A 16348-nucleotide genomic window follows, 5' to 3' on the forward strand; every position below is an offset into this window, starting at 1 on the left:
CAAGCAATAGTTTGAACACTTTTCAAGAAATTGCATTTTTGACCTTAGGACTAGATCTAAGGTTTCACTATAATTGAGATTGAATTGTTGACCGGAAGCGTTCTCGGAGTTTGTAATGTTACCAGTGAATATATTAATTTGTCTTTCATTTGAAGTTTCAAATCTATATTCTAGATCTGGATTAGATCTATAATCTTCATAGAGGCTACGCTGCGTTATTGTGCTTCTTTGATCTCCCTATTTTGTCTGTTGGTATTAGATCTAGATTTAGATCTATTTAGGCTGTTCTTCGCCTAACCATAAGTTTTTCCTTTTTGGTGGCGATATCATAGCCTAATATAAAGAACACCACGCTCCTTCGTCATTTATACCTTATAAAAGTTGTAATTTAAAGGAAGGGTGGGGGCAAATGATCCACCCTAGGCCTGTGTCATGGTATCGATATTAGATTCAGTATATATGCAACCAAAGATCTCATTGATGCAACCAGTATGCCATTTTTTGTAGACCGTTCTTTGCAATACATTTATAGATTTATATATATCTACTCCCTTTCTTCGTATGATAAGCGTTATATCAGGGTGTACTCTCCTTTTCCCACTTGGACGAAGTTTACACGAGCACAGGATCCAGCTTGCACCGTTTTTGGATTTTCTTTCTGTTTGTAGGCTAGCCTAGATCTATCTGCTTATTGTTAGGAGAAAATGTTTGACAAATGAGAGAGTGAGTTACAACTTTGATCAATGTACCCTCCCGTAAAGTAAAACAGCTCTCAACTGAAGCATCCTTTTGACTGAATCGGTTGGATCGTATGGAAGTTTTACTTGCCTGTGATACAGGCCCATAATCGTTGAAAACGTGTAGTACATGTTACTAATTATTGTTACATGTAACCTGAAATGGAAACATTATCCTGTTTATGTTATATTATCCCTCTTTTGTTCTTAATACAATGGCGAATACTAATGATCCCGTAGAAAGCCTATCGGGGGATGGGGCGAGGTTTTCTCACGTTCCGAGTTGGTTTTGGTTGACAGTAAGTTATGTCATGTACCAAGGCCGCGTTGTTTGTTATGTGTACATAGAGCGTGGACCCCTTCATAATGATCATGACAGACGACACGTACGCAGTCAAAACGCGCGCAGATGGACTGACCGACAGGTTGCTTTGCCGCGGAGTCCCAAGTCTTTTGCCTACTGTGGTTGTCGCACAGAAGTTTTTAATGTAAAGTGCTCGGGGAGCCGCATTTTGATATCGTCCAAAGTTTTCGCCCGGGAAGTCTTTACGAATAATGGCGTAGGCCTATGCTCGCTATTGTGGGTTGAAATCTGGAAAGAAGTGGAAGTCATAATTTAAAAAAGAAACCATATCAAGTTGCGTCGATTACAGTAAGCTCCGTGGTGTTTTAAACTGAACATTGTAAAATATAGTGGCGTCCAAAAGAAACTTGAAAATGTAATCACCCAGTCACCCGCTGACTGAAGTGTCTTTAGGCCATTCACAAAGGGGGGGACATTTCTTGTTCTAATGCACAGTAGAATTGTAAATGGGCTGATCCAACAATGTCGTGCTCATAACTGTACCTGAACAACAACAGGGAACTGCTGCTTTTTCTTTCCTAATCCTTACTATTGTCATTTTCCTCTACTTCTTTTGTATGTTTGTCACACTTGTGTGACCCGCTATTTCCGGAGTGCATTGAGCCGAAGAAGACTTTGTGCTGTTGAAGCTACAGAGGTGAGCAGAGTAAGTCTGATTCTCTGTAAGGACTTCTCTGTTGACATCCACCATTTGGCGCTCATATGACTTTTTGCAGTTGCGAGCGCCGTAAAGCCTCTACTAAAACAAACAACAACCCAGTCATCGTGTTAAAGCCTTGTGCAGCATGCCAATTGAAACCTCAATAAATTGTGCATAAATTTACTCATTATTTCGTCTACGATAAGAATAGCCCAAGATACGGTAACTCGAAACTGACCTTAAAAAATCAGGCTTTTTTCAAAAATGTGCGAAATCGAACAAACGTTAAAGTGTCTTCGCACTTGCATTGAGGATACTCAATATTGATTATTTCTTGGACTGAAGAGTAAAATATGGAAAACACTGCCTATCAAATGAAAGGAAAACTTTGTCTCTGCAACAATTACTAAATACGTTACTATAATTTCAAACAGATCGGAAAACAGCTGTCACAAATACCATGCAAAACTTGGGACTTATTTTTTACATTAAATTTGCACTCATTATTATTTGTTCAGGAGCCATTGCTTTTGTGTAGAGGACGAACCCTTTAGGCATGGGCTCTATTAAATTTGGGTCATAGTCATACTCATCTGTCATTTCATCCCAAATTTCACTTAAAGTTTCAATTACAAAGGTTCTGCATTTAGAGCAACGTCGTTTTTCTTCAGCTGTGCTGTTTCATGTGGCTTCATAAATCGGGGCTATTTAATGATGGCCGCTCCCACATTGGTATGATTTGGTTTGCCAAAAATCGTCTAGTAATATTGATCCTGTGGGAAAGTGCTCGAATAATTTCATATTCAATGCAGTTACATGCCACCAATGCTGATGTACCTCAATAGTGAGTGGTTGGCGGGTGTTCTGGTGTGGTTTGCTTCTTCTTTCCTGTCAAACATCTATCGTGCGTATCCCCCTTTTTTATGTTTGTTACTCTCTTTTAACACCTCTAATCTTCTGGCGCTCATACGCCCTTATGCAGTTGCGAGCGCCGTAAAACTTCTACTAAGAAAAAACTTGGCACCTCAATAAATGCGAAAACACGCTTTAACAATTTTTGATTTCGCACAATTTCGCCAAGCCTGCTTTTTAAGGTCAGTTTTGAGTCACCATAACTCGGCCGACCTTAACGTAGATGAAATATTAATTTGTCAATTGATGCAGAATTCATTAGCTTTAAATTGGTATGCTGTGTGAGTGGGTTGCGCAACGCTGTAACACGGATGATTGGGTGATTACATTTCAAGCCACTATATTGTCAAGTTGCTGGACCCTGCCCACCTGTGGTTAACCTTTTTATCTATCGGGTTTTATTTGGTTTTGCTTGTTATCTATTTTTTTTTCCTTTTCATTTGGTAAGAGTTTTAAGAAGCTCGCAACTGCATAAAGTCATCTGAGCGCGCGGGGCGCTCGTTTGCTGTTTTCACGTTAGTTCGCAGCACGGCTTGCTTTTCTTTCGTGGTTAAAGTTAAACATTCATGGTAAAAAAAATTTTAATAAAAAGTCATACATGTTTAAAATAGCATATTCTACGTCTTTGAATAAAGACCAATAGTCTGAACAACATCGAGAATCCTGTTAGGATTTTTAAAAATTTGGGTACCGTTCTTCCTTATGATCTTAAGGACGAAAGGCACTTTTTTTTCAACAAGGAGTTACTGTGTTACTGGTACCAAGGTCACTGCTTAAGAGCACGGCGTTGGGAAAATAAAATTGAGCTGATTTCACCGGGTTCGTTCGCTGGATTATTTTCAAATGAAATGTGACCAAAAGGAGATACTGACGCCTTTGAAACGAGTTTTTTTCTGTTTGCTATTGTTGTTGTTTTTAATATAACAAGTCTGAGGGTACACGTTTGTGGGTGTTTTATGTTGTTTGGATGCCAATGAGAACGAATGCCCTCAGGCTTCTGAGTGAATTATTACCACGGAGAATCATGACTGAGATTTGGTAGTAGTAATATGCCCCCCCCCCCCCCCAATAGCTGAGTGTTGTCACAGTCTGGCCTCGTTTTCCCCCTAGTGGAAGAAAGATAAGGGTAGACCCTAACAAATTGCAACAAAAATAAAACGTATATTGTTCAACAGATAAAAATTGGGTGTGATAATTTATTAAAAATCAGCTTTCGAAATCTTGGTGGAAATTGTTTAAAAATGCGTTAAAAGTTGTCAAAAAAGCAAAATTTAAATTATGACCAAATCGGTTTATCATACTTGCTTTGACGCAAGAATGTTTACGTAATGTGTACGGGTTTTCCCGAAAATGAAGTACTCGTCATCGGTATCTGTGCTTTTATGTAAAAAGTATGGAATGCCAATATATTAGCTTTTCAGTGGATGTCCTCTAAAGAATTGCCCCTTGTGCAATTAACATAACAGTGTATGAATGGTATTCTGGCAGTTGTACAACATAAAAAGACAACACATGTGACTGAAAGGCACCAAGAGCAATTTTCATGTCACCGATCTTACTTAAGTGCAAAACACAGAAAGACTAGTCACAAGGAGTGGGCTTTATAGAAGTGATCAATACTATTATTATTGTTGTATATTATTATTATCATTATTAATAATGTCATTAATAATAATATTAATAATTATTATTCTCAACGGAGAGAATGTCAATTTTAGGGGCAATTTTAAAATAAAAATGAGACACGTGAATGTTTGCCCTCTTAAAAAAATGATAAATGTAATTCTTTTTACAACCCCATCAACACAATTAGAAAATTTAGAAGGCAGGCTTGAACCTTATTCTCTCACGGTCTGAGAGAGATACATCCTAGTAGGAAAAATACGAGATACTTATTGAAGATCTCCTCACATGGGAATCGAACTCAGGTCTTCTGCGTGCGACCACAAAGCACCTAATCCTTACACTACAGATGTTGGTTTTCCTGGTGAGAGAAACAAAGGATTGAACAATCAAAATCCACTATGCGATAGACTCACACTCTGCTGAGCCCACTTTTATATCGTAAGTGTGCCCACAAAAGGTAGATTTATTTCCTTGTCTGCTGGTCCACGTCAACCTCACTCCCTTGGTCCTTACCAAACATTACTCCCTTTATCTCACTTTTTCATCAAATATGATCATGTTTTACAAGTTAAGGCATCGCTTTGTTCTTTGTTTCCTCCGGCTGTGTTTTTGAATGCCAAAAGCATAGTAAAGCAGCTTATAAAAGTTGACTGCTGAGGTCAAACCGAACTGTCCTACTTTTCACACTTAAATTCAACCCTATCTAAACCAAAGTACCACCACGTCCTCGGAAATTCATAATTTTTTGTTGTCAATATGCTTTGTAGTAAATTTGTTTACCAAAGGTAGTATTCAGTCAATGGTGAACTTGAATAACAGTATCCTCTCCATGGTTGTTTCAAACTATTGCACCGTGTGCACTATGTGGTAGAGAGGCTTACTATGAAAAGGAATACACAAATTATTTCCTCAAACATCATAAGGGGGCTCTCGTGGCCTAGAGGTTAAGGTGTTGGCCTCTCATTCAAAGGTGCCGGGTTCGAATCGGGATAACGACCCAAAAATTGTCATTTCTAACATTTTCTCCTTTAACCTCCTTTCCTGCTCTCTAGCAATGTTCTGTCATCTGCTTTCGTTTTCTCTTTCTGCCCCCTCCCCCTCACCTCCTTTGCCCCCTCTTCTGGGCTCCTGACTCTTTCTGCAGCCTTTCTACTGCTACTGCTTGGCTCCTTCTTACTGCTGTCTTTTAGCCACACCCCTGATCTTCTGGTAGGAAAGATCTGCACCTAGCCTTCTTGAACAAGGGCGAAAAATCTCGGAGGGCAGGTGTGTAATTTGCGCTCGTTAAAGATCCCTTGGTCGTCTGAAATCGATAAGAGTAGGCTTCGGCCGCCTCCCGGGCAAAATTCAAAATTTACTACCAACTGAAAAAGTTTAATGTGTCCCGTGTGCTCCTAAGACCTTATGCAGTTGCGAGCGCCGTAAAACACTTACCCCAAAAAAACAAACCACCAAACATCAAAATGAAGATGTTTGATAATAACCAAATTTGAACCTCAAGCAGGAAAAGTCTCTTTTCTCAACTTTTCTTCGAACCGCGATGCTCCCCTTAGTAGAATCACAGAATCATGTTGTAGTAGCCAGTCTATTTGATCTCTGTTTAGATAATATTTAGATGATTGTTGGAAATGCCTAATAGACAGCTATTTTGTATATTCAAGAATTACTGAGATGGTGAAATGGAATAATCACATGAAGCAGCCATCTGGATGAGTGAAAATTCTTCCATGGGACCAGAAGCACCACCCTAAATAGTTGCTTTGAATTTGTCTAAACTTTACATACTTCAGGAAACAGTTGGGTGGGGTTTTTTTTCAATTATTGATAGTATTATGCTTTTCTTCAATTATTGATAGTATGATTTTATTTTTCTTTTCTCAATGTAGGATGGCCAGTATGGAGCAAAAGTGTCACAGGCCAGCCTCCCTCCCTTCAGTTCCTTCACCCCATCTGTAGGGCTGGTCCCTGGGGATGTGGGCTACAGAGGTGGCAGAAATCTGCAGCAACATGACCTGTATGGCTCTGTGGCACAACAGGCTGCTGTGACAGGTTTTCAACCACCTGGAGTGCAGTCTGTCAGTCAGTCAAGTGGGTTTCACAGTCCGTTAAGCGTCCCCTCCCACTACCAACCACCTGTACCTGTTAATGAGGCGGCTGGCTTGTCCCAGCGTCCAGGGCAGTTATATCAAGAGTACGGAGGCACGCCTGCTTTGAATTACAACAATAACAACAACAATGGTAGCAGCTTGGACCAGTCAATAGTTCATACTACAGGCAATAGCAGCACTAGTTTTCCTCAGCAGTCTGCTGTTCCCCGAGCTTCTTCGTCTGTCAGTCATGCTTTCCCATACAGCCACCACCCCCATCCCAACATGTTGACCACTCAGCCACGGTTTTTTCCACATTCACACCGGGTGCCTGCCAGCAGCCAGCAGTCTTTATTGCACAGTGAACAGATGATGATGCCCAATTCTGTGAATCCTCTGCCTTATCAGATCCCTCCAAACCAGATAGAGCCGCCATATCTCTCAACTGCCCATCAACATCATCATCCACCACCAACACCCCGTCATCACTTTCCTCTGTCCACACCACCTCAGACTCAACATAAATTTGCCGGTGCTCATCATCATTCATCTGAAATGCCTGCTGAAACGCAGCAGCAGCAACATCAGCAACAGCAACAGCAGCAGCAGCAGCAGCAACAGCAGCAGCAGCAAAGTCGGTTACCACCATTTTCCTTATTTTCTGCACAGCATGTGAGTGATAATCATGAACAGCAAGCATATTCAGTGCCTAGTAACATAAACATGAACCCCTCGTACCCGTCATTGGGCAGCAATGGGCATAATCCACATAGCATCCAAGACCATAGTCCATCTTTAGGGGCTTCTTTTACGTACAATTCCTATCCGCCTCACCAAAGTCATGTTCCCCATTGGTGCTCTCAAGATAATATCACCCAACTGTATGATCAGAGCTCTAAGGCTTATCGTAGTAATGTACATTTGGGAGTGAGTCAGCAGGCCCAGGTTGGGCAACAGCAGTATTCCTTTCAAACTGGACTGCCAAGTCCTCATACGAACTTTTCTCAGGAATTTCAGAGCACCAGTTGTGTGCCCAAATCAAAAGCAGGGCCTGTTGCTCAAGTATTGGTGCCAGTGAAGGAAAAAAAGGAGAACAAAAAAGCAGCACCAAAGAAAAAAGTTAAGAGTAAAAAAAATCAAAATCTGCCTGATGTAAGTCTTCAGGTAGATTGTGGAGGAACTACTGAAGAGAACAGACCTCAGAGTTCATCTCCCAATCCTTGCTTTTCTCCCACATTCCTCGCCAGCTTGTCCTCAAAACGTGCTCCTGAACCACCAATATCACATCCCATATTACCATCGGCCCCAGTTTCCTCAAGCTCCCCACAACAGACGGCAGCACCCCCCGTCCTTTTAAAGTCTGATCATCTCAAGCCTTCAGTGCCTTTGTCGAATGCATCCAGCATCAGTGCGGAAAACAACAGTAACAGCCTTGACCGCACAGCTGCTGGAGTAAACCTGACCAAATGTCCAGCAGATGATGATAAGTCATTCAGACCTGTTACTGGATCTAGCAATGTCCCAGCGCAGAGTGAGCAAACCAGCAGCAGTGAGGCTGGCAAGTGTAATCCTGGTCTTGTGTTGAATATTTCCCAGCGTGAGGAATCTGTGTCACCTTTTCAACTCTCACCCACTTTCTTAGCCAGCCTCTCTGCAAAAAGAACAGATGATGTACAGGACACTGATCAAGTCCCAACTTCAGCTGCCCAGTTAAGTGATGTTGCTCAGACATTGTCTTGGAAGCATCCATTAGGTTGTGACACTAATGTTGGAGCTGCTGAAAGTCCTGCTGTTCCAAGTTTGTGCCAGTTTCCTGGTGTACCAGCATCAGGGTCTGATCATTTGAGAGTGTCTGTGCAGTCACTGGATAAAGAAAATGAAGTTGTTTTTCGAGATAAATCACCGTCACCGAATCCAATTTCCCCACGCTTTCTTGCCAGTTTGTCGGCAAAGAAAGTGCCGTCGGTAGTAACTAGCCAGTGCCATACACAATCCATTCCAGGCAGTACTGTGCCACCATGCCCCAGTAAGCAACTCAAATCGAAAGAGACTACTTCTGTTGCAACATCAGAAGCCACCATTGTCTTTCAGTTGAATTCTCCGAAGCCTTATGTGTCCCCTCCATCACATCTGCAAGGACCAGAGTTCCAATATCCTACACCTCCCATGGAGGATGACGAGGCAAAGGACCAGTTTCCTGTCTCCGATTCTTTCTCTGCCCTCTCACCTTACCCTGTGCAAAAGGTGCATCAAAGCTCAAAAGAAGAAGTCAAAAGCAGCATGTTGTCAATAGAGGAGACTTACTCCCTGCCCACCCCTCCTAGCAGTGCTGGACCAAAATTTGCCAACCCTATGGAGATAGCTCTATCCAAAGATGCTCAGACGAACAGAATTCTAGAGATCATTGCTAGGGAAAAAGAAAAAGCTGCTAATACCCCACTTACTCCTGCTGTGGAGCCAAAGAAGAAGAAGAAGAAGAAAAAGAGTAAGGCTCAAGGAGATGAAGACAGAGGGATCTTCATTCCAGAAGGAACAGGGTCTGGTGACTGTCAGGTGCCTCATGGTTTGGTAAATGGGAGCAGCCTTGTTCAATCAGATCCACTTTGTCCTGGAGGTCAGCCAGTTGGAAATGTTGGAACTACTCCTGCTGGCAATATGAACAGGCCTACAGAATTTCACCAGAGCGCTGCCAATTGTGCTCCTTATTTAAGTCAAAACTTTCCCCCTCCGGTAATTAAACAACTAGATAAAGCACCCGAGCATAATCTCTCCACTAGCAGTAGTACAAAAAACCCTGATCATTTTATTCCTTTTGATAATCATCCTGACCAGAACTTAAAATCAACACAATACCTTTTATCTCATCCCACCACAAACCGTGATAATGCCCCATTACAGCAGTGTTCTGAAATGCCTGGCTTTGTGCCACCACCCAATTCCATCAATCATGTTGGTGACGTGCATGGCCATACCTTTCCCCAGAAAGTTTCACCAATAATGCAGGCTCGTCATTTGAATTCATCAAAATATCCTCAGTCTCAGGAAATTCAGGCTGTGTCCCCTCTCCCCAGGGCACCTGTGAAACATGAACCGTATGCGTTCAGGGACAATAATTTCCTCGAGTCAAGTAAATCTGTCCCAACTCAAAAGCTCAATGTGCAGGACTCTGAAGTTACTACCCTTCAATCGCTGAATTCACGTGGTGTAGGTTTTGGGCATGAGAAGGTCGGTAGTCAGAAGACTATCCAACAAATTCTAAAAAATGGTGACTTTCTGCACTCATCTGACAGAAAGCAAGCAGAAGGGCCGAGTCAGGAACCACAACTCTTTCAGAAACAGAAATTTGATCTAAAGTTTGATAATGGTGTTCAGGACTGTAGTGGTCAGATTTTTCAAAAGAATGGAAATATTTGCCAGGATAGACTTTCGATGTCTGACCTGGTGAAGAAAACTGCCATGAGAGGAGAACAAGATTTTCAACGTGGTTCTTTGAAAGCAGAAAATTTACTCTCAGGGATTAAATACACAAACGCTTATCATGCTGCAGAGCCACTTTCTTTACCTGGACATCCTCAAAATCTCCCATTTAGTGCCGTTTGTGGTAATGATAAAAGAAATGAAAGTTCTAAACTGTCAGTGGACGGAAAGATCCCAAAGAAAAAACGAGGTCGTCCAACAAGACCCTCAGGCGTTGCTAATCCACTGTTGGGAAACAAGAAGCCTTCGCCTCTAAAGCACAAATTGGATCCTTATCAGACCATTCCACAAAGTTCAACCCAAAACCGTGTACAGTACCAAGTGAATGGCAACAATGTCAAGGCTGAAGATGTCAAGGTCAGTCCAGATTTGGTAGAGCGACTCACTAACAACCTTGTGGAAGTTGCTGACTGCACATGTCTCGGGCCAGACCGTGAGTGATATCTCTTGTTCTTCTTGTTTCTATTCTTTCTCTTCTCATCTCTCTGTTTCATCCTGTTTTTTCAATTGCCAAAGTTTTTTAAACTCTTTGCTCTAAAATTTCTATTATAATTATGACTCATGTCTGTGGGAGGAATCAAAATGATATAATGTTCTTTTGAGGGTTGATTTTTGTTTCCACGTCAGAGAAGACTGGTTACTCTGTCAGGGGTGTTAAAGATATGAGGGGAGAAATGTCAAGTATGGTATGGTTTGGGGTTAAAGGAGAGACAACATGGACATTTGTCATCCTGTTATAATTCATGGAAAATGGAAAAACAAATGTGTCATGACGTGGTGGAATCAGGCACTCGTCTGTTTTAGGGTATATATAGAGTTATTTGTATCATCTTAAAGCCTGTTTATTTATCTTACTTTTAATGAAAAGAATACCCATATATATCATGAATAGAAGTCGAGACATTGCAATTGAAGGGGGTAGGGGTCACCTGGTTTAAGAGGTCAAATGAACAAGAAAATGGCTGCCAAAATTTGGTGATTTCCAAAGCTTCAGAGTCCTTGGAAACTGGAAATTTATATTTTTTGGCCATTAATAGTTTTTCCATAAAATCAGCACAGAAATATGTTTTTGAAATGATTTAAAAGGTGTTGTTTAAAAAATTGATAAAAATTACGAAACCAGCGTAAAAATACCGTTTTCGTCGATTTCATTATTTTGACGGGCGCATGATTTCACCATAATGCATCACAAATGTTTTCCTCAGACTTTAGGGTCATTGAAGTTTTATTAGTAATGGAGACCCAATTATCTTAAAAGCATGAACTGCTCAGGTGAGAGATAGAATTGTTAAAAGTAATATTTATATATTACCTCTTTGCTTTCCAGATGTACCTTCAGAATCGACAGAAGGTCCATATTACACCCAGTTAGGGGCTGCAAAAGATATTCCAGGAATACGAAAGATTCTGGAGCATAGGCATGTTTTGGTTCATTTGTATTAGTAGTTAGTAAAAGCAAATGAATTAGCTTTTCATACTTTTCCTTGTACACTAAAGTAATATGGCACTCTTCATGTTCTTCAAAGTTTTAATGAAAGAAAATGAAAATAATGAGTGAATATCTTCATATCTTACAACTTAATTTGATAACATTGATTGATTTAATATCAAGAACCTCCATGCCATAATGTTGATATAATATCAGTTTTGGATCTGTTTACAGTGAAGATTTATCGTTTTTATCAAATTTTGCTGCTGATCTGTTACATTGTAACGTCTTCTTTTTGGAAATATTTGTTTGACTTTCAGTCTATTTTAGTTTTCAGATATTACTATTGTCATATTAAGCCATCATAGTTATGTAAACATGCTCTCACAATTATGCTTTTTGCAAAGGAATATTCTGTTTCATGAGATTTTGATGTAATGTGCCTTTATCATAATTATTTATGTGTGTGTTTGTTTCTGCAGAACTGGTGTGGCAGGCTCAGCTATTCGTATAGAGAAGGTTATCTTTACGGGGAAGGAGGGAAAAAGTAAAGAAGGCTGTCCTGTGGCGAAATGGGTAAGAACTGGTAGTTTGTTTCACTAATTAAACACTTTAAAGGCTAAACAAAGAGTGGGTTTTATAATTAAACCAGAAAAAGCAAAATACATCCCAGATATCAAACATATGTGTCAAAAAGACTAATGAGTACTTAGCTACTAGAAGACAAACAACCAACAACTTTCACCCAGACTTAACCCCGTGCAGTAACAACTACAGGGAAGAGGAAAGTCAAGAGTTTTTTTTTTTTAAACTCGGTGACATGATCAATAAAGTAAAATACAATAAGGAAGTTATAGTCATGAGCAACTACAATGGAAGAGTAGCACCAAGAAGATACCCTTCAAAAGACCACCAAGGACTCCACACCGACCACAACACGGACTGCTTCTGCTACAGTAACAGTGAAAAGGTGCTCACCCTGTGGGCCGAATTGCATCTAAAAATAATCAACACTTTCTATGAACATTGGAAAAGCCAAATAAAAACTGGAAACAAATAGAACAGTCTGAAGACCTCCTCACAAATAAGACTTCATACTGGCAAACAAAAGGACAAGAGGTACCATCGCAGACTCCAGGGCAATACCAAACCATGTTATTGACACTGATCATAGACCAATCCTCCTCAGCTTAACAAGACGAAAGATACCCTTAACACGGAGAAAAAGCATAAGGTTATCAAAATGAAGAACTTGGCTGGCCCTACCATTAAGGCAGAAATAAAGGAAACCATGAGAGAAGAATGGGAAAAGCTGCCATCAGAGTCGAGATACATTAAAAAGGAATGGCAGAGCTTCAAAGACTCCTTTAAAAGAAACTTTAAGAAAGAAGAATAGGACAAAACAAGTTGGAGACCAAATGTGTAAGGGAACGATGTGGTGGAATGACACAACTAAAGAAGCCATGAAGCCGAGGAAAGAACTCGACAAGAAATGGCTAAAGACCAAGGTGGAAAAAGACAACATTGAAAATACAGAATGGCATGGAGAGAGACAAAAACAGTCAATAAATCAGCATTGAAAAGTTCTTGGAAGAACCATGGAGAACAACTGACTAACCAGTGTAAGCCCAGGGGAATTCTACAAAAGTGTCCAGTTCATGAAATGAAGGGATTAATCATGTAACCCAATACACACAATAAATGATTGGAGAAACATATATTACAAACAAAGACAAAATAAAGAAGAGATGGCAGGAGCACTTCCAAAGACTGTTGAACCCTGCAGGAGAAAAAGAAAATGACGCACAGACACCTAAAATTGTGAAAAATGGTAAGCCATCCTCACCAGCGAGGTGGAAGAAACCCCCAAAAAGAGCTCGCAGAACAAATCTCCTGAACCAGGCAACATTACCAGAATATGGGATGAAATACCTACTTTTCAGTAACATCAAAGCACTATTCGAAAATAATCTGATTTGTGTAAGAACTAGGGAAAAAAGCATAAATCCTTTCAAGAAATATGAAATGAAAATGATCACACCTAAGACAGAAGGAATGAAGCTTTCCAGAAGCCAAACTTTATTAAATATCCAAGTCAGCCAACAAGTTGTACAAGAATTCAAACAACTTCAAAGCATATTCATGTCAGATGAGGAAATTGACAAAGAAATTGAAACACAGTACAAAAGGCATTGCTGTCACCTACCAACTAACTCCCATCCTCTCCCATCGACATGTGATATATGATGGCTTTAAAGCAAAAGGAAGGTCAAGAAAAAGATGGATCGATGAAGACAAAGACCCTGAAATCAGAATGTAATGATCCAAAACCCAATACACTTGAACACCGTCTGACAAGCTACATCTGCCCTGACACCCTGCTGGATAAGAGGATAGAAAAAAACCCAAACAAATTAAACCTATAAAATGAACATCACAAACAATAAAAGTTCTGGGGGGAGGGGGGTGAAAAGTGGACGGTGGGAGAGGATTTTGGATATTTTCTGCACTCTTTGACCTCGTACCACATTGCTGTCTCCTTTCCAGGTTGATACTCTTAGCTCTGATGATAAGATTTAGTAGCTTTGAGCCAATTGTATTGAAATAAATTAGTGTCGGTGTTGCATCTGTCTCATATGTGTAGAGTTATTGCCTATTTTAGTTTGTACGCACATTTTTCAAGATCATTCTATTATGTATTGTTTTTGTATCTGATTGCTTTTTTTTTAAATTCTTCAGATAATTCGCCGTTCTGGGCCACTTGAAAAATATCTGTGCATAGTGAGAAAAAGGCCTGGTCATTTCTGTAACACAGCAGTCATCATAGTGGTTATTGTGGCCTGGGAGGGTGTGGTCAGACAGCAGGCGGATGACTTGTATGACTTCCTGATCAACACACTACCTAAGAGTGGTTTCGAGACTGACCGGCGCTGTGGCCTCAATGAGAAGTGAGGCATTGTCTGTGTTGAGTGTCTGGGAAGGATACTTTTTGCTCCATTTCTTGTTAGTGTTTCAATGTTAGTGATGGCCTGTTGCTACAGTATATTAAGAACAGTTCTTTAATATTTTAAATAAACACTTATTCCTGTTGAAAGAGCTTGCTAGGCTGCAACTTTTTCGGACATTTTGGGATGATTCTGGGTTTTGTGACAATGCTTTCAAAATTTTTATGAGTGGTGGGTGCCTGGTGTATTCTGGGAGCAAAAATAGTGATAAAGGAAATTGGGAACTGATGATTAGGTTTCTCTTTGGGGGGGTGGGGGGGGGGGGGGGGGAGGCAGACTGCCCTCTCATTTGGCTGTGTCAGTGTCTTTTAATGTTATTTTGGTGTCTTCAGATGTTGCCAAGTGTGACCAATAAATATGTTGCTTTGCATTTTGTAATGAAGTCTCTTTAGGACATTTTTCTTCTTTCAGCAAGGAGAAAAGGCAAATGAAATCCTGAAGTACTTCTTGTTTTTGGATGTGTTGGGCATTTTTATTTTCAGCAACACAGAAAGTGAAGACATATTGTTTATTGTGTTAAAAGACAATTGATCATCTGGGCTTGCCCACAGAGCTTAAATACCAGCAGAGTTTCTCAGGTTGAACAGGGGTCAGGTTTATAATAATAAACCGAGGTTTTGTGGTTATTTACAGAGTATAGAAAAACTAAATTGGGTGGCACTTGTCAAAATAATGAATTCAAAGAAATTGGCATTTTCCCCGCCTGTTTGGCAATGTTTACTGAATTTTTTAAAATAATTTTTTTGGTCCCTCGCACCATTTATGTCCATTCAAAAATATATTTCTGTGTGGCATAGACAATTAAATTTGCGATTTTCAAGGACTTATGGGGCCCTTTTCTCCCTTGTTTTACCTCTAAAACTGAGTGATCCCACCTCCTTCAATCACAAATATCTCGACTTCTATTCAGATACATGGGGGTTTTTTTCATCGAAAGCAAGACTTTGATATGATGCCAACTATTCCACATAACAAAAAACTGACAAGCGCCTGATTTCTCTACGTTGTGACCCTGTTGTTCCTAATAGTTTCAATTACATTAGCTAAGGTCCTCAACATTTTTACCTACACATTTTCTCATTTTCTCTTTGTCCACTATTCGCAATCGTCCTGATATAAATTCTATCCCATTGTCAATTTCCTGCTTGCGTTGAGTTTTTTGTCTTTCGACTTTTCACTTGGTAGCATAGACTGTCCGCCTCTTAAGTGGATATTTGGGATGAAAAGCGTTTGCTTTATTTATTTGCGACCATGTCCTTGTGGAGAGTCTGCGTCATGTGTCAAAAGATCATCTGCCTGTAGTGGGGACAATTGTTTTGCTGGTTTGTTACTTTTCAGTTTTGATACCTTGGTCACTCTTCAAAAGGTTTCCTCAGTTAAAGAGGGACTGATATGCTGAGTGACAAAAGTAGAGCCAGAAAGTATTTGAGCTGTAACAGTGATTTTTGTTTTACAAAGGTTTGTCTTGTGTTCCATCACAGGAAGACATGTGCCTGCCAGGGGGTGGACTTGCTGCGTAGAGGAGCCTCTTTCTCCTTCGGCTGTTCCTGGAGTATGTATTACAATGGTTGCAAGTTTGCTAGGAGTCAGTCAGCTCGCAAGTTCAAGCTGAAAGAAGCTTCTTTGGTAAGTATTAGACCTGGAATTCACTTCTACAGTGTGACAAACTTTTAAAAACTTTTTAGCAGACATCATTTTATGTTCGCACAAATTTCTTTGAAGACATTGTTCATTAACATGTCTGCATGGCTGAATTTGCACTGAACAGGCTTCCAAGGAATTATATATTGTTCTGGCTGTAATATTTTTTCTTTTCTGTCCTTAGCTGTGCGTCACCATGCCACATGGCTGTTCCCTTATATAATTTTGCCAAGTTTTGAGTTTGTATTGGTATATGTTCTGAGGGCATGATTCTTAGCTATCTAATTACCAACAGGTAGACAAACAAATAGAAAAATATTGGAACGAATAACCAAAATTTATTTTTCAATGTGGACATATCAAATTTTTTTTATGTAAATGTTTTTTGGAAGGTGGAAATTTAAATATCTTGTGTATAAATCATGTTCTA

General features: G+C 40.1%; 1 protein-coding gene across 2 annotated transcripts in view; it reads left to right on the forward strand.

Annotated features, from left to right (window-relative positions):
* LOC101846562 overlaps positions 1–16348 on the forward strand; it is a 62894-nt gene that overhangs the window by 28456 nt on the left and 18090 nt on the right. For both annotated transcript variants that reach the window (XM_005092605.3, XM_013079362.2), the window contains 5 exons: positions 6166–10276; positions 11171–11261; positions 11755–11848; positions 14012–14220; positions 15759–15903. In XM_005092605.3, coding sequence (XP_005092662.1) covers positions 6166–10276; positions 11171–11261; positions 11755–11848; positions 14012–14220; positions 15759–15903 — 4650 coding nt within the window. The remainder of the gene's footprint in view (positions 1–6165; positions 10277–11170; positions 11262–11754; positions 11849–14011; positions 14221–15758; positions 15904–16348) is intronic.

The sequence above is a fragment of the Aplysia californica genome, unplaced genomic scaffold (genome assembly GCF_000002075.1).
Source record: "Aplysia californica isolate F4 #8 unplaced genomic scaffold, AplCal3.0 scaffold00049, whole genome shotgun sequence".
Classification (NCBI taxonomy): Eukaryota; Metazoa; Mollusca; class Gastropoda; order Aplysiida; family Aplysiidae; genus Aplysia; species Aplysia californica.